This window comes from Alligator mississippiensis, chromosome 10, assembly GCF_030867095.1.
Source record: "Alligator mississippiensis isolate rAllMis1 chromosome 10, rAllMis1, whole genome shotgun sequence".
NCBI lineage: Eukaryota > Metazoa > Chordata > Crocodylia > Alligatoridae > Alligator > Alligator mississippiensis.
This window is the reverse complement of record NC_081833.1, coordinates 34,999,331-35,022,202: the sequence shown is the minus strand read 5'-3', so window position 1 is coordinate 35,022,202 and position 22,872 is coordinate 34,999,331. Positions and strand designations below refer to the sequence as shown.

General features: G+C 49.6%; 2 protein-coding genes across 4 annotated transcripts in view; one reads left to right on the top strand and one right to left on the bottom strand.

Annotated features, from left to right (window-relative positions):
- LOC106737833 (uncharacterized) overlaps nt 1–18,755 on the bottom strand; it is a 33,484-nt gene extending 14,729 nt beyond the window's left edge. Inside the window, exons 1-7 of one of the 2 annotated variants that reach the window (XM_014599263.3) lie at nt 18,696–18,755; nt 10,785–10,935; nt 5,024–5,121; nt 4,819–4,932; nt 3,421–3,540; nt 1,563–1,616; nt 577–630 (exon numbers count right to left, since the gene is read on the bottom strand). In XM_014599263.3, coding sequence (XP_014454749.1) covers nt 577–630; nt 1,563–1,616; nt 3,421–3,540; nt 4,819–4,932; nt 5,024–5,121; nt 10,785–10,806 — 462 coding nt within the window. In that variant the 5' untranslated portion in view covers nt 10,807–10,935; nt 18,696–18,755. Of the gene's footprint in view, nt 1–576; nt 631–1,562; nt 1,617–3,420; nt 3,541–4,818; nt 4,933–5,023; nt 5,122–10,784; nt 10,936–12,806; nt 13,261–18,695 lie in introns of those variants that run through there. The other variant, XM_019488990.2, reaches the window with a different exon arrangement.
- A 59-nt stretch (nt 18,756–18,814) lies between these two features.
- Nucleotides 18,815–22,872, top strand: part of AARS1 (alanyl-tRNA synthetase 1) — a 38,130-nt gene continuing 34,072 nt past the window's right edge. The window contains exons 1-3 of one of the 2 annotated variants that reach the window (XM_014599275.2): nt 18,815–18,923; nt 20,112–20,278; nt 21,512–21,700. In XM_014599275.2, the coding sequence (XP_014454761.1) occupies nt 20,135–20,278; nt 21,512–21,700 (333 nt within the window). In that variant the 5' untranslated portion in view covers nt 18,815–18,923; nt 20,112–20,134. The remainder of the gene's footprint in view (nt 18,924–20,111; nt 20,279–21,511; nt 21,701–22,872) is intronic. The other variant, XM_019488989.2, reaches the window with a different exon arrangement.

Genomic DNA, 22,872 nt, shown 5'->3' with positions numbered 1-22,872 from the left:
ACCATTTAAAGCTGTCTCTTACGTCCAAATCTCTGAATCTTTCCAAATCTCTCTCAATCAATTCGGAGGTTTCCATTTTGATTCGGAGAGATTAAAGAGTCCTCTGATTCAATTTAGATTCAGAGATTTGGCCGCTGAATCAGGCTGAATTGAATCAGGAACCGAAGCTTTGCATAGCCCTAATAGCTAACCTCAACCACAAAAGGAAAAGGGCACATCACCGGACTGCATCCTAGGAAAGGTCTGCACTGCTTACCTTCCCTTCACTCCCGAGAAGGGGACACTGCTAGCATGTCAACTCACACCACAGAGAGGGAGGTTGTGCCACTAACCTCCCCCTAATGTGTGGGTAAGGAGAGCTGCTAGCCTGCTCTGAGGAATGGGCTGCACTGCTCAACAGTGTGCTCCCCTTTCAGCTTCCCAAACAGGTACAGGAGAGGGATGTCACTTTACCACCATTAGGAAGTCTTAAGGGAGTGTAATAATCTACCAAAGGCTGGTGGGGGTCCTTAAAACACAGCATCCATCTTTTGCTTCAGGTAAATCCTTAAGGGACTTTAAGGAGCCTTTCCTTACCTTCTCAAAATCATCCACAAAGCTGGAGAAAAGCTGGTCATTTTGGGGGATGGGCTGAAAAAGAACAGGACACAGGAAAAGACTTGTCACTAAGCAGAGAAAAAGAGCACTATAAAGACTCTAAGGCAGGGGTTGGGAATATTTTTGAGCAGAGTGCCATGAGGGACGCAATCCTTTTTGTTACCGTACAGCCCCGGCCCCTTCCTTGTCATCCACCCAGGGGTACACGTGCCAAGAAAAAATGCTATTGAGTGCCACGCTCTGGCACCCATGCAGGTGGTTGTCTGCCCCTGCTCGAAGGAGAAGACAGGACAGATGGAGTCCAACTACCCTTCTAAGAATGTTGCAGTGACACTGAAACACGAAAAGGAGTTTCCTCCCAAATGAAGGCAAGTATGGGATATCCATTGTGCCAGAAGTTGAAGCTAAGGAAGACCTCACTACCACAATCCCTATGCTCTTCCCCTTACCCTGCTGCAAGACAGGCTGTGCCATGTAGGAATAGAGGCATTTAAAAGGTGGAAGTTGATTTGCAGATTTTAATGCCAGAATGGGCCACTCTGATCCTATCATCTGATTATTACTATCTGACAAACCATAGGATCCTACCCAGTATGCAAGTAGGCAGAAGAATGAAAAAAAAATCCTATATCCGTGTAACAGGGCAAAGACTTTGATGTTACAAAGTTGCGAGTACAGGGGAGAATTAGGTCAGGGACAGGACAAGGATAAGTACTTAGCAGACACAGTTGGGAAGGGGATGGCACCCAGGGTGAATGTCGACTGATTAGGAGCCAACAGCTATTAAAGTCCACAACAGGGGGCGTTTCTTTGCCCTCTGGGGCACAGTATGAGGAGGTTCAGTGGGGACTCCAGGAGCAGCAAACTCAGTGCTGAAACAGATTGCTGATAAGACCGGCTGACCCAGTGAAGTTAATCACTGCGACCGGCGAAGCAAGGAGGTGAGGGAGAGAGGAGAGACTTACCGGATGGGTCCTCCTGCGGAGAGAAGGTCCCACAGAGAAAGGATCCACTGGTACCTGCAAGACAGAGAAAAGAGAGTGGGACTGGAGTTGAGCTGACTGACTCAGGGGAGTGGATTGCACAGTGGTGGAGGGCAAAAAGAAGACCCCAAGCTATGAGAACAGCCGGGGTTTTCCACAACCTGTGAGGAATTTGCTAATAAATCAATTTTCTTTTATACCACTTCTGGGGTGACTTACTACACCCTCTCTCATTGGGGAATTAACTTCTTATTTTTCCATCATTCCAAAGCATGGCAGGCAAGCCCCAGGGAGAGAGATTTCTTTATTCACCCCCACATGGCCACAATCCTACTGCTAGGTACCACTATAATAAAACATTGGCTTCCATTATTTATCAGGAACATGCTGCTGGTGACAGACTAGTGAATTAACAGATTGTGTCTGGAAACCTGTCATAAAAACTAGTCAACACCTCAAACCTTTTTCCTTTCACAAGAACTACGTGTTATGGCAAATGGCAAGGAGCATTTACTAATGCCATTAACTACCAGTTAAAATCCATTCACCAAAACAGAATGTGCGGTGTCCCGCACAGGGTTTGCTTGATTGCTAAGCTTACTCATTGAGGCTCCCTGCAGACATTATTTCTGTAATACTACAAGATTTGTAGCACTACAAAAATGAAGTGCTATGAGCAACCATACATTCAAAACCCCTGGCTAGAACACAGAATTGCCACAAAGGCATGCTCTCCAGCCAGGAGCAATAAAGAGCTGCTCCATAGCACCTCCCACTCCTGCCTTCAGGGACCTCTTTAAAGGGCTCCCAAGCTAGACAGACTCACTGACAGGCCTATAAGCCCCTTTTCTCGCAGTTCCTAGGCAACCCAAGAGCCAGATGGAACTGATTTCGTGTTGCCCGGGAGCCTGCTAGTGTTCCCCATGTTTAATGGGCTACTGGTGTTGGAGCTACAGCAGCCCTTTACATTGTCAGGAGTTGCTGAGGGTCCATCACCCTTGTTAAGCAGTCTACACCCCAGTCAGCCCCTGCTGTCACCTGCACAGCTCTGGCAACTTTGCCATTACGCAGCAAGGGTAATAGGGTTGTCCACGAGTCCCCATAGCAACAGGGGCTGATAACAGAGCTGTGCCCCTAACCAGTTGTTGCCACTTGCACTGGGGGCAAGAATGAAGAGCTCCTTGCAAGCACAACAGGAGCCACTGGGGGATGCAGACCCCACAACAGCCTCTGTCACCACTTGCAGGGAATCCCCTTAGCCTTACCACCCAAGCAGGGCTGTTCCTGGGCACCCTGTGAGGTGAGGGCCTGCTCTTCCTGCAGCCCCCTGCTCTGCAGGTATTGGCACTGTTATGGGTGCCTCCCCAGGCACCCAGACCTTTAAAGAGTGCATGGGCAGGCCAGAACCAGGAAGCAGGTCTCTCCAGTGCCATATTGCCTGGGTGTCCAGACCCTTAAAGGGCCTGTGAGAAGCCTGGGAGCCATGTAAAGTTTCTGGGTCTCAGGCTGCCTAAGAGCAGGAAACACAGGTTTCCTCCACCAGGTATTCTTTGCCCTGGCAGTCCTGTCCCTGTTGCTGCTGGGTGCCAGTTCAGACAGGGCAGCTTGCAAGCCTCCATGACAGCTCACATTGGGCAGGTTGCAAGGGAGCCAGCTGCTCTCCCAATCTGAATCAGCAACTTTGTCATGGGTCCACTAGATCTGTGACACACATCCCACAACAAACATAAGGTCTGGAGGGGCTTTGCATGCTGCAGTGGCTGTACCGGTTGACAGTGTGAGGTAGTGACATTCTGCAGCGGAACGACTGCTCTTAGATTCCCCACTGAGTCCCCCTTACCTGGTAAGGAGCAGAGAATGGTTTGACTGGAGATAAAACACTTGCAACTTTCTCCCTCAACACATCAGTCTGGGCTGGTTTCACTTGGTGGTGGTTTTGAAGAGCCTGTTTTCTGGGCAACTGAAGAGGAGATGTAAGGGATGTTAGTAAATGGGACAGGAGGCCACATGGTCCCAGAGCCCTCCCAAAGTAGGTTGTGAAAACAGAAGGGAATCCTCATGTGCACTGCAGGAGTGATGTGAGGAAAAGAGCAGGGTCTGGGAATGGGGCGGGGAGGGAGGTCAGTCAGGTGAAAGATGGGGCAAGGTGGCAGTGCTTTTAGGTGATCACACCAGTGGGTCAACTTGGAACATTGAAATCCAAATTACTGAGTGATGTTCATTTTTAGTGTCACTGGAGGAAAGCCTCCTCTGATTACCTGTGTGCAATGCTGCTTCTCTTCCTGGGACAGAGCAGCCAAGCATAGTGATCTGCTGTGACCTGTAGCAGCCTAAAAGCACTTTTGCATTGGTGAGCTCTGGGTGAGTTAGATGTACTGCAGTTTGGGCAGTGGTGGCAAGAGGCAGAGACTTCTCATGGGCAAGAGGGCAGGCAGTTGTGCTGAGAGTAGAGCAGGTGGGAGGACTGACTGCATGGGCTTGCCAGAGGGACAGCGGGTGGTGCAGCACAGGCAGGGGGGTGAGAGACTCCAGGCAGAGTGCAGGAGGGCTCAGCACCCACACGTGCATATCTGCATGTGTGAGAGAGGTGTTTGCCCTTCCTGCCTTGAGCTGGCATCAGTGGATGTGGGAGCAGGTTGTGCAGCTGCTCCCTGGGCTTGTGAGTTAGTGGGAAAGGGAAGAGGCAAAGCTGATTGTCCTCATCTCCAGGGGTGCCTGGCTATGCTAGTCTGGCAAGCCAATGAGCTCTTGTACTACCAACTTTCTCATCTGGATGCAGGCACTTCAGACAGAGCCCCTAAGACCTGAGCCAGGAGCTCAGCCAGGTGGCCATGCAGGGCAACAAGGTGCCCCTGTGTTCCCTGCCAGCCCCTGAGTATGTGGGAAGCAACCACTGCTGCATGAAGGCAGCTGCTCTCCCTCCCACAAAGGTGGGTGGAAATGGGAGGTTCTTTGGCCCTCCTCACAGAGCTACCAGTGCACTGGAATGGGCACAGAAGAGTAAATAATCTGTAGCAGAAAACAGGCTGATACAGATTCCTTCCTTTCTGGTGAAACCATGGGCTGAACTCTGCGTCTCTGCAACAGTCTACTACTCCCTGCTCTGCTCCCGAGCCAATACAGCTGTGCACTGCTCCTTACTTACAATGCACTGGAATGCACCAGTGCATGCACAGAGATTACACCAATGCCCCTTTGTAGCACTTTTCTATGATTCTAGATGTGGTGTCCCTCTCACCTGATGGGACAGGCCTGATAGTTTAGGCAGCTGCTTCCCAGCTCTAAACATCATTTTGTACATAGGTGAACAGCCGAGCTGGATGTTTGTAAGACTTGCAGATTCAGCAGGCATCTGTAGTGGAACACAGCAACAGAATGATGGTACCATTTTCACACACACTCATAGACAAGTGTATTAAAGGAAGAGAGGGGCAATACAGTACCTGCTTTGGGCCAGTATTGTCATGACAGTTTGAGATAGGATGAGACCCACCATGTTCCGACCACAGATGAATGCCATACTTCCCTCCTGAAACAGCAGCTGGGAGATCAGAGAGGTACATGTTAGAAAGACAGTTCCACATAACTTTCATATTATAAACCCTGGCACCTCATGGTGAATGGCACCACCACAAAACCAATATAAACCATGTGATGTATCTGATTTACTGGGATAAAAGCTGTGAAATTGTTAAAGGACATTCAGTCTGTCACCTGGTATATTGCACAGTATTCCTGATACTTCCGCATTCTCTCTCAGGCTTATTTTACTTGCAATATAATGCCACCATGCTATTCTCTTTTGCCTTCTGTTTAATGGAACTAATTTAGCCAAATACATCTGCTTCTTCCGAATTACTGTTGCGATGCCATAACCAAAATGGCACCTAAAAGCAATGTCTTTGGCTGAGGCAGAAACAAGCTTGTCCAAGTTTGGAGTAGCTGATAAGTTTGTGCACTATATGTATCATACAAAAAATACCAAGGTAGCTTGTTCAGAGGTACTGGTAGCTCAAATACCAAAAGCATCATGGCAATATTTGTGCCTGGATTAATAAATCTTGCTGAGAAGCAGGTTTATATTAGCCCAGGTAGTGTTGCAGGAACACAACTGTGTTACTGCTAGGACCTAAGGATAGCTCATTTAGAGAGAGCTCATTTCAACAGAGCTTGTTTCAGCAGCAGCAGCTCCAGCCCATTTTAATTGAATAACTGAATGTTAATCTTCTTCCTCAAAAGGAAGTTATTGCAGTACTTTATAGTTCTAGGAAACAATCCAATGTGGGGAGGGGGCTGCTTACAAAAACACTTTCCACCTGTAGTGCTTAAGTAAAGCTAAAGGGGCATTAACACATGTGGAGTGGAAAGACATTAGCAAGAATCAGGGAGAAGTTTGGTGGGTTAGTGCTTTAGCTGATTTGACTTCATTATATTTATTTGTATGAAAGATTTTCCAAGGGGGTTGTTGACATGAGAAGATCTAGGATTTTGAAAAGGGAGATGCGGATGACATGGCATATCAGCACATATAACACAATACATTTTTCTCCTGTAAAAGAGAAACTAGAAGCTTTACTGATATGATAATGGATGACCACTATATTATTCAGTTTAAGATCAAAGCAAAACAAATATAATTATTGGAATGTGAACTTATTTTCCAGGATTATATATTATGTTTGAAAAACACAAGGAACTAGGCAAAATGGTTTAATATAGTCAAAAGGTTAAGTAATTAATCCTGCAGCTATTATAGTTATATGTATGTCTCTTATTCAGAGTTATAAAACAAAATCTAGCCTTCTTGAACATCCTGATAGTGCTGCCAGTACTTCACTGTCAGTCATTTCTAAAGAGTATGCAGAGCTGTGAAATAGTAGAGATACATTATCAGGAATAGGTAATAGAAAACAAAATTGCAGAAGAAAAGATAGCTTGAATAGTGGAACATCAAATCAATGAAAAAAGAGGGAGGGTTGTTACAGGTGTGGAGTAGAGAGACATTAGCAAGAACCAGGGAGATGATAATGACATTAGTAAGAATCAGGGAGATGATACTGCACCCCCGTATTTACCTATGGTTGTTGCCATAGTAATTAAATAGACTAAAGTCTCTTTACTTGAAACTCCAAACTGTATTTGATGGGTTAGAGCTGATCAGCAGGATCCTGGTTTTCTCTGTGTCCCAGGGGTGTTACCACAGGGGAGCTAGAGACCCCTCTCTCAAGGGACCCTGGGACGGGAATTGCACATTTCAAAGAAAAGGATTACAAAAGGAATCACTTACCGTATACAGGAAAGCAGATACTGAGGGACCAAAAGATAGAGCCAGCGCAGTTTACAAGCCGCGCCTATATACAGCTGGGACTGGCGGGTGATGTCAGAGGCAATCACCTGCCGGCAAAGATAAAAGAGGCCAACGAGAGCAAAGAGGGGAGAGCGGGGAAGACGGCAGAGGCTCTCCGTGCCAGCAGCAGTAAGAAAATGGACCCCAGAAGTGGAGAGTAGCAGCGGAGGCTGCAGAGACTCTCCAAGACATCAGTGAGCCACCCTGGCTCATAGATACTAAACAGAGTGCAGCGGCAGAGGCTGCTGAGGCTCTGCAAGCTGGCTGCAGACAATGTCAAGCTGGGAGCAGATGCCTGGATCAGAGATCAAAAATAGAGGTTACTGAAGCTCTGTGCACTGGCATCAAGTGGTGCCTGGACAGACAAGCAAGGTATGTCCAGGGCCAGGCACCCTGGGTGGTGGAAGAAGAACCCCATACCGGGGGTAATCCATGTTGGGACCCAGAGAACAGCATCACCGAGGATGGAATCACGACTAACCCGGGAATGACAAAGACTTCACACTCCAGTAGGTCACAGGTACCGGATTGTAAAGATAGTTTGATCCAGGGAAGGGCAGAAGATAGATCCATGGAGGGTTAGAGCACAGCAGCGTCTATGTCCCTTTTCCCTGTCTGCCTTTTTGTCCTTTTTGTTCTAGACCCCTTTTTGTCCTGGTTGTAGTCTATATTAACATGTTTGTATTCATTGTTTTTTTGTCGGGGTCTGGCCATTTTGGTTTTCTTTTCCTTTGGTTCTCTTGTGTGTCGCTGTGGTCAGGGTCATCTCGAGGAGGATTCGAACTGTGTCACATCATTAGAGTGACCCCAAGGCTCGATAAGTGGTTGCCAACCATGGGGGAAAAAAGGCAGAACGGGCACAACCAGTAGGCCCATGATTCATCATGGAAACAAACCTGAGAAAGTAACCCTGAGGAGGACATCCAGATCAGGAGTCATCTTTATTGGAGGGACGGCTGCCCCAAGATCTGGAGGCCTGCCGGAGGTTGGCGTAAGGGTGTAGGGGAGGTGGAGCCCCATGAACATCCACTGGGAAGAGTGACCAACCCTGAGGGACCAACAGAGGAGGAAACCCCCAATGAAGATACAATCAAAGTCGTGGCAGACAAGTTTAGGGGCCTCCTCAGGGATGATTGAAGTCCCTCCCAGGGATTGCATGAGTCCCCTTGGCGTCCACTACCAGGCGCTCGTGCTAGGGCGGCACAGGAATGGGTGTTTGAAGCCCGGCGGACACACTCTGATAAAAAAAATCCCCAATTTTCAGATTTAAAAAAGTAACCCAAAATCCACATTTTTCCATGGTTAATACGAAACATCACTATAAGCTATACATTAGTGTCATTTCATTTAATCATGGAAAAATGTGGATTTGGTGGGGGGGGGTTATAAAAAAATGGGAATTTATTTTTTTTATCAGAGAAAACTAGGATCCTTGCTGATCAGGGACATGGAAGGTTAACATCTTTGACTCTGTCCCAGATCACTCCACTGAAATTAACACAATTAACACACATTCTACTGAAACTAACACCTTCCCACCAAGGGTCACCCAACTGGGAACAGAAACCCTATAAATCCTTTCCAGCTTTGTCTTGCCCATAGTAATGGGACCTCTGCATCATTGATCTAATTCCTTCTCACTTGGCTGAAGACTGAGAAGCATTTCAACATGACTGTCATTTGATGGTTAACAAGAACAAGCTGGAAGCTGATTTCCTAATAGATGACGATCTGTGTTGCTTGTATGAACCTGGCTCAGGATGTCTGGGATGCTGAAAGCATCCTGGCATGGTTGGTAAATGATCTATGTTTTTTTGCCTGGTCTGGATACTGGGCACGCCATGGACCTGGAAACATAGGCTGGATCCAGATGTGCAGGCACATGTGGTTTGTGGCACTATAAACCTCTTTACAGCACCAAAAACTGCACAAATTGCACATTAATCAGTATGCAGCTCTGTTAATTTGCAGTGTCGGGGCAAAATTTGCTACTGGGATTTCCCAATAGCAAAAAAAAAAAGTCCTGGAAAAAAAGCAGCACAACGCACGCCAAAGTGGGGAGCACTGGGACAAATGTAGAGACAGGGGAGCAGGTAGCCCAGGGCTGCCTGCTCTCCCATCTCCGCGCGCTGTGGAGCTCCCATGCTAGAGCTCCCTGCCTGGCTGAGGTGCAGGGTGCCTTAAGACAGGAGAGCAGGCAGTTCTGGACTGGCTTCTTCCCTGTCAGCACTTGTCTCAGCGTGGGGGCTCCACTGCACTGAGGCACACGGGGCTCCCATACTGAGGCATGCTGCACCCCAGCCAGCTTCTCCCCACCTGGCTGGGGCACAGTGTGACTCAAGACAGAGAACAGGCAGCCTTGGGCTGGCTGCTCCCCTGTCTCCACATGCCTCAGCATGTGGGATTCACTGTGGAGGCATACTGCCCCGGGCTGGAGAGGCATACTGCCCCCATGCTGAGGCATACTGTGCGGCAGGTCAGTAGGGGAAGTTCCTGTGCTGAGCCACTCACCTCACTGTGCCCAACCAAAAACCACATTTTGGGTGTCTCCCTGGGGGTGCTACATCCAGCCTGCCCCCTCCCTGGAGCACACCCACAAGCCTGGGGTAACCACTGCCACCACCCGGGCCTGGGTCTCTGTTAGGGTTCTGTGCAGCCTGCGGTACACAGACCCTGTAAACCTTGGGGGTGCTTAACCCACCATGGTACCTTGGGGTGCTTCCTTTTAGCCTGAAGCATTCACAAGTAGCCTCCTGTACTGGAGGAAGGTAAAAACCTGTGCCCACCTTACAGGTGAGTACAGGGGCTTTAAAGGCTAGGTTCACCCTCATAAGCATTTACAGCATTAGCTTTATTGATCAAAGAGGGAAAGAGTGAAGAAGGAATACAAAAATGGAAAATCGATAGAAAACCCACTTGAGCAAATCCGAATGGGCTTGTTGGCCCTTTTGTTATGTGTCTAGTTCACTGAATCTTAAGTTACTGGCTAAATTTCAGGTAAGTTACTCACACATTCATCTGGAGACCACTGGAGCTCTAGAGCCTGATTGCTTGTTTCAGTGTCCCAAAATGTCTGACCACCCCAAAATGGAGTGACCCCCCTTTTAAAATCTTTTGTGGTGTCATCCCTAAGTTCCCACCATAGACCAGTAAGTATCCTTAGAACACAGCTGTTGCAGATGGGTTGAAAAACATCAGCAACATCAGGTGAGGAGGAAATAGGGTTACACAGGACAAAAAAAGAGTGAGCGCTCCCCCCTCCCTCAGGAATTTCTCCAGCCCGGGTTGCGTAGCTGTCTAGGCGACCAGGTGGATTTAAACTGTGCAGCTAGAGTAAACCAGTGGAGGGGGGCTATCTTAGACCAGGAGACATGGAGATAGAGGATTTTTTTCACATGCTGTGGTGCAGCATGTCTCAGCACGGAGGCTCCATGTGCCTCAGCAGGGCTCCATTGTGAAGCCCCCATGTTGAGGCACGCAGAGACAGGGGAGCATCTAGCCCAAGGTTGCCTACTCCCCTGTCTCAAGGCACACTATCACAAAGTCCACGGTACCAGTAAGGACCTTTCTAATCTAGGTGGTTCACAAAACCCAGTTAGATCATAAAATAATATCATAATTCTCATTTTTTTTCTTTTCTCCCCAGTTTCAATTCCAACTTAACTAGCATCTGTGCTGGGAATTGTGAGATCTAGAGCCATCCTTTTATGGTGTATGTGAGCCTGTCGTACCATTTCTAATGCAAAATAAAGCATTCCATGTGAAGAAATGGGATGGTAAAATCCTACTAGAATTGAAGTGAGAGGAGAGTGTCAGCACAGGAGTAATACTTCAGACATTAACTATTAGGCTCTTACCATGCTGATCAGGTTGTGGCATCACCTGCTTTTCTCTTGCATCTGTCCTGCTGCTTGTGTCCTTGTCCTTAGGCTCCAGCCACTCCAAAAGATTCAGTAACCAGTGCAGTATAAAGATGATCAGAGTATATAGAACTCTGCTAGCAGGACCCTGCTAGCAGACAGCATAGGTTTTAAAACCAGTCACCAGCTTTACAAGTTACTGTCAGGATTTTCAAAGGAGGCCATAGATCTCAGATCCTAGTTAGGTGGGTGTTTGCCTCCCTGTGAAAATCCTAATATAGATCTCCACCTAACTCTCCAAACAATACAACCACATAGATCTTGGACATGCCCCAGCTGGTAAACTGATAGAAGGAGAAAGTGTTGGAGATAGGTTAGGAAAACCACTCTGCTCTCCTGTTCACTTCAGTGCTAAAATAATAGCATTTCAAATACTAGAGAGGCAGCAGCTCCTTGGTGGCATTAATGCTACTACTAGAAGTACAATGCTCAGCAACCTAACAGGGATCAAATCCCTGGTGTTCCCACGTCCACAGCACAAGATTAGTGAGAAATCTGGACCCCTGCCCAGTTTTTCTACCCTATCCTTCTTCCATTGCCTACATAAACTCCATATGATAGTGTGGTATGCCATAAGCTACAGTCACTATTGTGGCTGCACTTTAATGTGGTCCCTGCCACAATGTAGGCTACAGGACCCTGGGGCTGCAGCTAGATTTTTGCTTAAGGATGTGGGAAATACATCTCAGAACAGCAAATGCAGTTTGCTGTCATGACTGGAACACCCAGTCTCTAAACAGGTTCCATTATCTCCTAAAACAGGCGTTTGCATGAATCAGGAATTGGTGTTTAGCACTCTTCACTTCCCAGGTACTGGGTCAAAATTAGCCCAGGTTGGGAGTGAACAGAAATCATTATGCAATCATTGCCCTGGTACAAGATGTGATCTCACATCCTAGGAAATAGGGACCAGGGTCAGCAGGGAGAAGGACCAAAGTGGCGTAGGGAATGCATTACTGATGATCTCTGTCAGTGCTGGTGTTGGTCTCCTCAGGTCAGGGTTAGCAGGGAGCAGTTTGGCAGGTGGCTCCATGCTGGATGCCAGTGGTCTCTGATGCTTCTCACAGTCCAGACCTGCCAAAGCTTTGGGTGAACTTTAACAGCCACCAAAATACTCAACTGGGAAAAGGAGTGGGAAAGCCACTGTGGGGGCCCAGGAACTGGGACAGGTTGTGGGGAGCAACTGCCCTTGAGTTCTAGAGTTCTCGGCAATGCTGCATCCACGGCAATGGCATCATTGCTAGTATTTGAGTTTGTGAGCAGTTCCTGTCTGTGCCCTTCCCATGTCTCTCTATTGTCATGGTTTCCAGTACAGACTTGAGTCCTCCTTCCCCTCCTGGCTATGACTGTGTAGGCTGAGGCCAGTCCCTGCCTCCCTCCCTCCCTCTATTACCAGTTGCCAGGATCCCCACTCCTGGGCCATGTTTCAAAACTGAGAAGAGAAAGGCAGTTAGCAGTGTTAACTGCAAGTCTGTTCATAGTATCTGACGAAGCAGGTTGTCACCTATGAAGCTTATGTATTTTGAAATGCGTTAGTCTCACAGGTGTCACCCTGCCCTGCCTTCTGTCAAAAATGAGAGGAGCAAAAAGAGTGCCAGCCCTGAATTATTTAGTTGGTCTAATAAAAGACAACACATCTACCCAAAAAACCTTGCCAGCCTTGAATTAGTATCATAAATGGAGCATGCTCAAGTTGTCCCACTTCAGACCTTTCTCCTCCCCAGTCAACCTACCCAAGCCTTCTCCTCTCTTCATTCACCCCCTGGCCTTGATTCCCCACTTCCAGCTCTGACAACATCTCACCTCCAGTTCAGGACTATCCCTGCCAAACTTCACCTTCTCCCCCAGCTTCACCCATCCCTCAGACCTCCTTCTATAGACCCCATCCTTTCCTACTTTTCCCCTTAGTTCCTAGTGCCCTTTGTAACCCACCCCTCATCTCCCCATCCCAAATCTTACCTGGGAGGCCTTAAAACGGTTATTAAGGATCTCACCCCTTTCCTGCATGGCTGCCATTGGGCTACCCTGAGGAGCTAGAGAAAACACACCCTAAGACCTTGGATGCTCTCCTCTAACTGAAGTGCTCTGTGTTCCTTCCGTCTCCATGGATACTGGAGCCCCATTGTGAGCTAATCCTTGGGTGGGTGAGAGGCCTGGAATAGGAACAGCGGGGGAGAGGGAGGAGATATTCAGGGGAACCAACAGCAAGGAGCTGCTACAGATGGCAGATGGGCTTGATAGTTAATGTTCTGTCTGGCCCAGAAAAAGGAAGGTTGGGTGGCCTCAAAACCATTTCCTGGCTGACCCCTTCCTGAGTGATGGGTTTCTGCCAGGAGGAGGAGCTGGTTCCACAGCCCCAGGACTCAGGCAGTCTGCACAGCCTTTGTGGACCCAGTACCTAAAACCACCATGGCAGTAGATTTCACTCCTTGTGCTGATCATAATAATAAGCAGGGATCAGGGATTTTTGTGCACCATGGAAAAACACAGATTTTCTCATTTTAAGAAAAACATGGATTTTCTCTTCTTAAGGAGAAAAATGCATGTGGGAAATGGCAGGGTTCCCCTTGCAGCTGGCAGAGTTCCAGCCTGAAAGGGGCTGTGGGGAGTGGGAACATGGTGATCAGGCAGAGGGCACCATGTGCATGTGAGCGCATACACATGCATGTTGCAGCCAGGTAGGATGGAGAGCAGTTCCTGCAACTCCCCACAGATAAATCAGGGCAGGAGTGGGGATTGAGGTCCCCATAGTGAAGGAGGGAGGGAGTTCCACAGGGCTAGAGTGGAGGCACTGCCCAGATGGGGCAGGGCATGAGGCCTGGGACTTGGGAGCCGGGGCCGGGGTGGAAATACGTGGCTGCAGGGCACGGGTGGGGAGTGGGGTGGGACCGCAGATGGCTCATCCGGGAGGTGAAGGGAGCTTTCTCCCTGCCACTGTGCACGCTCCTGGGGGGTCATGGGGCATATGCCCCCCAGATTTGTGTGTGGGGTAGGGGCAGATGCAGGCTAGCAGCTGTGGGCTTAGGGATCCCCACCCTGCTGCCTTCCCCCCGTGGGGCATACGTGGTCCAGCGGGTAAGACCCAATGCAGCAAGGCAGAGCAAGGCAGGGAAGCTCAGTGCTGCCATCAAGAGCCCTGCACTGCCATGGTGAAGCGCCCCCTGCCCATGGGCAGCAGTGGGGGTGGCAGTGCAGAGTTGTGTACCCCACTGCTGCCGGGGGGCAGGGGAAGCCCAGGGGCAATGGCACACTGGCATATCAGGGCTGCTCAGTGCCACAAAGCAGCGGGGGGACAGTCACAGTTGGACCTGCGTCCTGGTGAATGAAGGCTGTAGGGGGAGCTCTGATTTTCTATGATAAAAAATCAAAATGCCACTGTTCCTCTCTCTTTTGATGTCTCCAGCATTTAAGGTCAAGGAACTTCTGATTCAGAGACTGTATCCCTAATCCCCATTCTCAATAGCTACTGATGTTCCTTGCCTCAAAGAATGTGTCCAATTCCTTCTTGAATCTGACTAAAATGTCATCTTCCACCACATCTGGTGGCAATGAGTTCCACACTTTAATTATACCATGTGTGAAAAAGAACTTCTTTTTCTTAGTTTTAAACTTACTACCTAGCATAGCCCAGGCCGGCTGATCTATGCAAGACTGCTAGGGGAGTCCTGGCTCTACATTGCTGTCTGATTTTGTTTCACTCCCAAGCCCATATTGTTTTGTGTCTAGTTTAAAGAAGTTCCAAATGGCAAGAAAAACAAATTAATGATGCTAAGATTTAAATGAGTGGTCCTGAACATACCCTTACTGAAATGAGAGCGATTTTTCACTGAACTCTTCTTCCCTATTATTTATTAAGCTTATTATTGGGATCCTGGTTTTCTGTTTAAAAATTGCAAATTCTCTCTCTCTGATTAAATCCCTAAAATCCATGTTTTTCTGCTATTAAAATGACATGCCACTATATCTAGGTGTCAGTTGAACACAATGTTTTATTGATTTATGTACAATTTTAAAGCAATTTGGAAGGCTACCAGTGACTGAATCACTGTAAGTAAATTCTAAATACCTGTAAATTTTGGAATTTGATTTTGGAGACCGGTCCCAGCCACGCCAGCAGGGCTCGCAGCAGCGCAGAGCAGGGGGCTGCTCCAGAACCACTGGGAGCTTGTGGCTGGGCAGCTTGGTCCTGGGCCAGGACACAGCCCTGATCTGCAGCCTGCACACTCTGGGCAGGGGCAAGTAGGCAGCGCATCATGGCTGTGCCCCAGCTTGGGACCAGGCTGTCACCACTGCAAGGAGCCAGGGTAGAGAGGTAATCCACTGCCTGTGCCCCCCTGCCTTGACTGCAGATTGCAGCTCTGCCCTGGCCTCAGACCAAGCTGCCCCCGCTGAAAGAATCCAGCAGCTGCAGAGCGGGCCCCTGCTCTGCCCTGCCATGCACCCTGCCAGCAAGGCTGGGGCCGGTTTCCATGTCAATCCCAGCCTTGCGCTATCACAGCGCAGCTGCAGCTGGGGTCTCTATGGAGACTGGTTCCAGCCAAGCAGGCAGCAGCTGCTGGGAAATGGAATCGGCTGCTGGCTGGATCCACTATTTTGCCCACCCCTGGTCTAGCACAACTGGAACTCCTAAAGCACTAGCTCATCTGTTAGACATTTCTTCCTCAAACAAGCAGGCTGAGACAGTTCTGGTTCCTACTGCTACTTCACTTTCTGGAAATATGTTGAAGACCTTATGAATAAGTGTCATTCTGATAGATGGGAGAGATAAAAGGGATAACATTCAAAGTGGTTCCTTAAGTGCCTAAACTCCCTGTGAAGTCCCCAGAGACCCTTGTCACGGTCATACTCCTAGCTTTAGAAACCCATTAGGCAGTTGTCCTCAGAAGTCAGACTGGCAAATAGAGATGGCTAGCAGACATCCTGTGCCAGGCACCTAAGTTCCAGAAAGGTAGGAGTTCAGACATTGTGGGCTTGGTACCTCGAGGCACTTTGGGACTTTCCGAGCTGCACTTTGGGGATGCTCAGTAAGTCCCATTCTCTATGTACAATACCTGGATATCTAAACCTGAATGCTTCTTAGGCACCTTTTAAGTCTCTCTATTGATTGTATAGTTTCCAGGTGCCTAACTTAGTCAAGCTGAATCACGCTCTAGAGCAGTGGTCTCCAACCTTTTTAAGGTGAAGATCACTTTTTGAAGTAAAGGGCAATCCAGGATCTACCATGCCCTCCCCCCCACCCACCATGCCCCCTACCCTACTCCCCCCCACCCAGCTGGTGAGTTGAGGGGGCAGGAGGGGCAGATCAAGGCCCCCATGGTAAGGCAGGGAGTGGGGCAGGGGTGAGTAGGGCTGCAGGAGGATCAGAGCCCAGGAGGCTCATCCAGGCCCGCGGGCAAGGGCGTGGGCTCCCACCACTGCACACACCCCAGCGGAGGCCTGGGGAGCATGTGCCCCACAGCCCTCCGCTGGGGTGCATGCAGTGGCAGGAGCCCAGGGGGCTCTGACCCGCCCCATCCTGACCCGGCCAGGGCCCCACTCACCCAGTGGCAAGGGATGCGAAGGGGGATTGTCCCACTCAGCACTCAGCCTGGCCCCAGTGGCAGGGGGATCAGCTCAGCCCAGCCACCTGGGTCCTGCTGCTCCTACGTCCCACCGCTCCCCACGTGTGACCCACCACTCCTGATTGTGGAGCCTCTAACAGTCTATCTCAGTCTGGGAGGGGGGGCTAGCCCTGCACCAGACTAAGATAGACTGTCCCAAGGCTCCCTGATCAACCAGTCAAGCAGGATCAACCAGCTGGTGACCCCACTGCTCTAGAGCATGGAGCCTAATCTTGGGCACTGTAATTCCTAAGGGTAGGCTCCTACTGAACCATTTTGAATCCTGCCCATGATTCTTTGAATTGAGGGTAAGAACAGAACTTCAGCAGCTTCAGGCAAACCAGCAGCAGTTGTAAATAACCCTAGTGCAGGTGTCAAACATTCAGCCCAAGGTTGAGATGTGGCCTATAGCACATCCACCCTGGCAACCAGTCCCTGAGGTTGCAGTTAATCCTCATAGTTGCTGCAGCTGATGTTTTAATATGGCTCCAAATCCCAGAGTTAATGCCACTTGCCACCCCCACATTGCATGCCCCCCAGCCCAAATCAGGGTTTTAAGGTGCCTCTGCCAACCACTATCAGTGGCAAGTGAAGAGAGGGGCAAGAAACAGTGGCATTATTGGAAGCGTTATTTGGAAGTGGAAATATTGTTTGGCCTCCAAGGTGTTCAGGAGAGAATGCAGAAGGCAGGGGTTCTGCAAGCAAGAGCTGTTGTAGTGACTCCTAACTCCAGTGTGTGGCCAGGTAATAGCTTGCTCCTCAGCAGTGCCAAAGGCATGCTAAGGGGTGTTGGTTGTAGCAGTATTGGTCTAAGGACATAATTTGTGCCTGAAAGCTTGCAAAGCACAACTTTTCCAACTATTTAGTTGGTCTAATATCACATCTACCCAAACCACCTTGTCTGCCAAAGCCATGCTAACACATTGGACCCAACTGTGGAAGCACTGTATGGCACTATTGTGGGACAGGCTTGGCACATGCGTGCATCCACTAAGTTAGAAGTGACACAACCCTGGAAGTGATTCTCAACCTTACACTCAAGGTACCCTGTGCTAGACTCGAGGTCTCCCCTGGAAAACATCAGCTCTTGAGTTTTCATTTGATGTTTGACTACAGTAAAACACTAGGGCTGTGTGAAGCTTCGGTCCCTGATTGGATTCTGCGGAGGTTCAGCCCAATGCGGTAGCCGAATCTCTGAATCCGAATTGAATCAGAGGACCCTTTAATCTTTCCGAAGCAAATCAGAACCCTCCAAATTGATTCGGAGAGATTTGGAAAGATTTGGCAATTCGGACACAGACACAACTTTAAATGTGATGCTGGGGCGCATGGAGTATCCCGCAGAAGTGTGGGGGGCTCCCCGACACGCTCGGCACCAGAAGCACTTCCTGTCCACTTCTAGGTCTGCCAGAGAGGACATTGGGGGTGCCCCGTGCCCCCCCCCGGCTCCGCGACTGGTGTCTCCTGGGTCTGGGGGGGCACCCGGGGTCCCCCCGCAGCAGATCGCAGAGCTGGAGGCACACAGGGGGGCCCCCCTGTGAACTTCCAGGTTCGCCAAGCATGTGTGGGCCCCCCTGTGCTCCTGTGGGACGCTCCATCTGTCCCAGCATTGCAGCATTCATGAGCCACGCCTGGTACCTACAGGGATGTAGAAAATATATTTAAAGCTGTGTCTTTGTCTGAATTGCTGATTCTCCAAATCAGCATCAAATCTTCACGTTTGGATTCAATCGAATCGAATCAGGGACAGGAAGACCCAGCACCATGTTCATGACTGTCTGATTGTGGTAAGCGTGGCAGGGCCTGGCACTCAAGTACTGGTCCTACAGCCACACGGGCCACACCGGACCTCAGCTGGTGCCGTTCTCCTGTCTTAGAACAGACAGACCCTGCGACCCCGCGCACCCAGCAGCGCTGGCCCTGCACTAGGTGCTGATGGCGCGGCCGCTGCAGGGCGCCTCTGAAAGGGTCTCAAGGCACCCCGCGGCCCGGCGCAGGCACCAGCACGGGGGTCAGGCTTGGTGGCCGCAGGGGCCAGGACAAGCGCCGCTGCTGCGATCTGTTCCGGGCCTCGCGGCGCGTTTAGCTCCACATGGCAATGGCCGCTGGGTCTCCGCCCCCCCGCGCCCAGCCCAGCCCAGCCCAGCCCAGCCCGAGTCCGACCAAGTCCCCCGCCCCACGCACGCTACCGCGGCTCTAGCCCCACCCCCGTCCGCCGTGCTACATCACCCCGCCCCACGTGACCCACCCTCAGGGCCTTGCATCAGCCGCTTGCTCACTTGCCCGGTGACGTCAGAATCTCTCCCCGCCCCCGTCGCGGGCTGAATGACAGCAGCGAGGACCAATCACAATGGCGGGCTGGTTTCCAGCCGGCGGCGTGGGTGGTGCGAAGGCCGCAGAGAGGCTGGTTGTGCCGCCGCCGCCGGGACTGGGGTGCGGAGCCGTGCGGGGCGCGGAAGCTGTCGCCTTGACAGGGGTAAAGGCTCTGCCCGGCGCTGGGGGGCGTGCAGCTCGTGGGGAGGGGGCCGGGGGCCAGGCTTGCCGCCGCGCCCAGCTCGGGGCCGTGTCTCGGGGCTCCTCCGCCTGCTGCCGGGCGGCGGCTCCTTGCGGGCGCCGGGGGCAGCGTGGCCTGGCGGTCCGGCTCGGGCTGCGGCGGGCCCGGCTCCCGGCTCCGCTGACGTCCGGGTGCGGGGGACGGCCCGGCGGCGGCGCCCTCAGTACCCAGCGCCGGGCGGCGGCTGAGTCGGGGGCGCTCGGGCCGGGCTGGCGGGAAGGGGTCGTGTCCTTCTCTGACCTCCTTCAAGGCGTGCAGAAGAGCGCGGGGCTGGGGCTGGGGCTGCGGCGCTGGCAGGCGTGGTACGCTGGTGCTGGCTCTGGCTCTGGCAGCCTCTGCAGAGCAGGAGAGAGCGTTTCCAGCGTCCCCATCTCCTGCTCCAGCCGCGGTTTTGTAGCAGAAGCCTCCTCCCTTCCCACATTTTCAGGGATTGCAGAAAACTGCCTGTCCTCTGGCCTGTGTGGAGAGGGAGCAAGAACCAGCCACTGCTGTTTGGGGGAGGGGGGAAGAGAGGCTGATTGTTTTAGCCTTGCCAAGATGCCAGATAACCTTTGCCAGACCTTCAGTTCCTTCAAGTGCAGGATCCTTGAATCCCAATTTCTTGATTTCCTGCTACCTGCACACTTTAGCTGAATGACTGCTGTCAGCTTTGGCTTTGTATGATGTAAACTAGTAATTAAAAGACCGTTTTTTTTCTCCATGGTATATGTAAGGCAGCCTGGTTCCTGTGGGGTGATATTCCTGTGACCAGTTTTTCAGGATTTTGTGACTGTCACTCAGAGCTCCTCCCTGGAGGAGGCACCGTCTCACTCAACCCAAGAAACCATTTTTGAGGGGATAATTTGAATTGGAGTTGTAGAATTTGTGATTCTTTCACCCAGCGCTGTTCATGGCAAAATGAGAGATTTGCAAATTGCTCCCTCTGGAAGTGAGACTGAAAATTATCAAAAAAAAAAACTTTTTACAAAATACTCTTGTGTTTTATTGTTCCAGTGACTCCCTCACCAGGAGCTTAGTCTGAGAGTCTGTTGCAATTTAATAGGACAATATTGCACAGGCAGGAGTTTCCAGGTCCTGTACCCATCTACTTTCTCTTCTCCTTTCTTTCAGCAGTTCTGTGTCGCCCTCCCAAAATGGAATCGACACTGACAGGTAGCCAGATCCGGCAACGATTCATTGATTTCTTCAAAGAGAACCAACACACCTATGTGCACTCATCTTCAACTATTCCCTTAGATGATCCTACACTGCTCTTTGCCAATGCTGGTATGAATCAGGTAAGATGTTCTTCCCGGGCACTGTGGCACTTAAGTGTGCTTTCTGCAGCAGTAAGAAATGAAGAGTGGTTAGAAGTGTATTTGTAGCTAGCACATGCCCCATTGAAAATTTCATACTAATGAAATAAAGAAAGACCTGAATTGCTCCAGGGCAGTGTTTCTCAAACTGGGTACAGATAAGAAGAAGGAAAGGAAAACTAGGCAAAAATGGGGGGAAAAGGAGAAAGAGAGACAAAATCAAGAGTAGCTTGGTAATCTCTTTCAGGTTGGTAAGAGGCTCCGGAGTGTCTGTAGTGACATAAAGCAGTGGTGTCTTCTTATCTGGAACATGGAATTATCATGGTATACAGCAGTATAAAAACTTTAAAAGTTTGAGAAGCACTGGTCAGATTATTCCTAATTGCATGAAGCCTACCCAGAAGCCTATGTTGGAATAAGAGGTCCTTGCCCTGATGTGAAGGGCCCTGATTTGTTCAGGGGTCTGGAAATGGACTATAGCCATAGTACCTGGGGGATGTGCTAAATTAGTGCATCCTTGGGCATCTTTTCTCAGTAGTGATCCTGTTACGCCTTCGGTTAGTTTAAAGCTTCCATTTCCTGAGACCTTTTGGGTGGGCATGTAGACTGCCTCTCTCCTGGGGTGGACCTTGCCCAGGCCTAGCTGGTTCTGCCAGTGCTTCACCTCAGTGTGTTCTAATTCTGTTGCCTGCAGTTCCCAACCCATGGGCCAGAAGGGGTTGGCTGTTGGTCCACAGGATGGCTGGCTGCAGGACCAGAAGTGACTGTGGACCGGCAAACCGCAGACTGGAAGTGACTGACATACTGCGGGCTAGCAGCCAACCCTTTTTTATATTGAGCATAAAAAAGGGTTGGCTACCTGATCGCAGTATGCTGGTCACTTCTGGTCTGCGGTTTGCTGGTCCTCAGCATAAAAAGGTTGGGAACCCCTGCTTTAGAAAGTCCCAGCTTTAGTATTCTCTCATAAGCTGATTTGCATGTGTGTGTTTATGCTGGTGACAAATAATCTTTTCTTTTGCCTTTTGTAGTCTCTCATTCAGATGTTTGAGAGACAAGTTCAGTGTTGCTAAATGCCTATCTATATAGCATTCCAAATTGCCTGCATGTTCTGACCCACACAATATTCATGGTCTGGGTATCACTTGTGACCTTTGGTGAGTAAAGTCTTCTGGAGAGCTCTTAATTGTAGCTTTCATTGTTTCCATTTCCTTTCAGTTCAAGCCCATCTTCCTCAATACCATTGACCCCTCCCACCCCATGGCTAAACTGAACAGAGCTGCCAATACTCAGAAGTGCATCCGAGCTGGGGGCAAACACAATGACCTGGATGATGTTGGGAAAGATGTCTACCACCACACCTTCTTTGAGATGCTTGGGTCCTGGTCATTTGGAGATTATTTCAAGGTAAAGTAGAGTCAACAGCCATTTGGAATCTAATAGGCAGAGCTGTGTATTGCTGTTCGCCTTAGTGGGATATTTGATAGACAAGCCTGCAAAAGGGAAGGGAAATATAGCTCTGTAGATTGTTTATTGATTATTAAAGTGTATGGGGGTCTTTCAGGATCAAAGAACTCATAACTGCTTTCTTGCCTCCCAAAGGCATGATGAAGATTAATCATCAGGAATTTATAAAGCACTCTAAAAAGGAAACATTACTTATACAAGTGCTTCCTGTCTGTCTACACAGGCAGTCTCATCTTTACTATTATATCACCTACATTGTGTGTTCTGAGGGGTGCAGTAGCAGAAGAGTTAAAAGAGGATCTCTGGAGCCCCAGAGAGTTTAATGCAAGCCTTGCTTTGGACCAAGCTGCTAAATGGGCACTTGATCTTTCAAGCTGGGGATTCAAAAGCAGTCAGGAACAGTGCTATCTGTGTCGTTCCCTTGTGTGCCGTTGGCTACAGAAACTGGCATTCTTAAACCATTCTGCCCAATGTGCCGCTAGGTTCAGGCAGATGTCTAATATTTTTTGACATATGACAGATCTTTTGTTAGCACTACAGCAATTCAGCTAATACTCATTCTTATAATGGTAAAGTTCAGGAAATAAATATGAAGGTATCCATAAATTAAACTGGTTTGTAGCCTCCTGTTCTATTGGGCGAGCAAATGCATCTCTTTGCATCAGTCTAAACAGGCTTCTTATGGAGTAGCCATTTTCCAGTGTTCCTTCTATGGTCCTTGATCTGTGAGTGGCCTGGCATGCTGATTTTAGTTATTATGGTATAGGGTTTTGAAAACTGTTCAGAGTCCCACTGGGGAGATAGTGTGTGTGATCTGGGTGTAGAACACCTTCAGAATAAGAATGGCATTAAGATGATGATTTGTGATGTTCTTGCTAGGGGCTCAGACAATGAGATAATACTATGCCACTGAACTTCACAATGGAGGATTTTTTAAAACCAGATAAAGTTCAGCAGAGAGATTGCCAGGACTGAAATAACAGCAAAACAAAAAAGGCCCTGAGGACTTCGGCTAAAAGAACCACCTGCTAAATGTAAACTCATAGCTGCTTCTATGACACCATATAAGGCACTGTTTTCATGGAATAATGTAGGAGGGGACACATCTGACC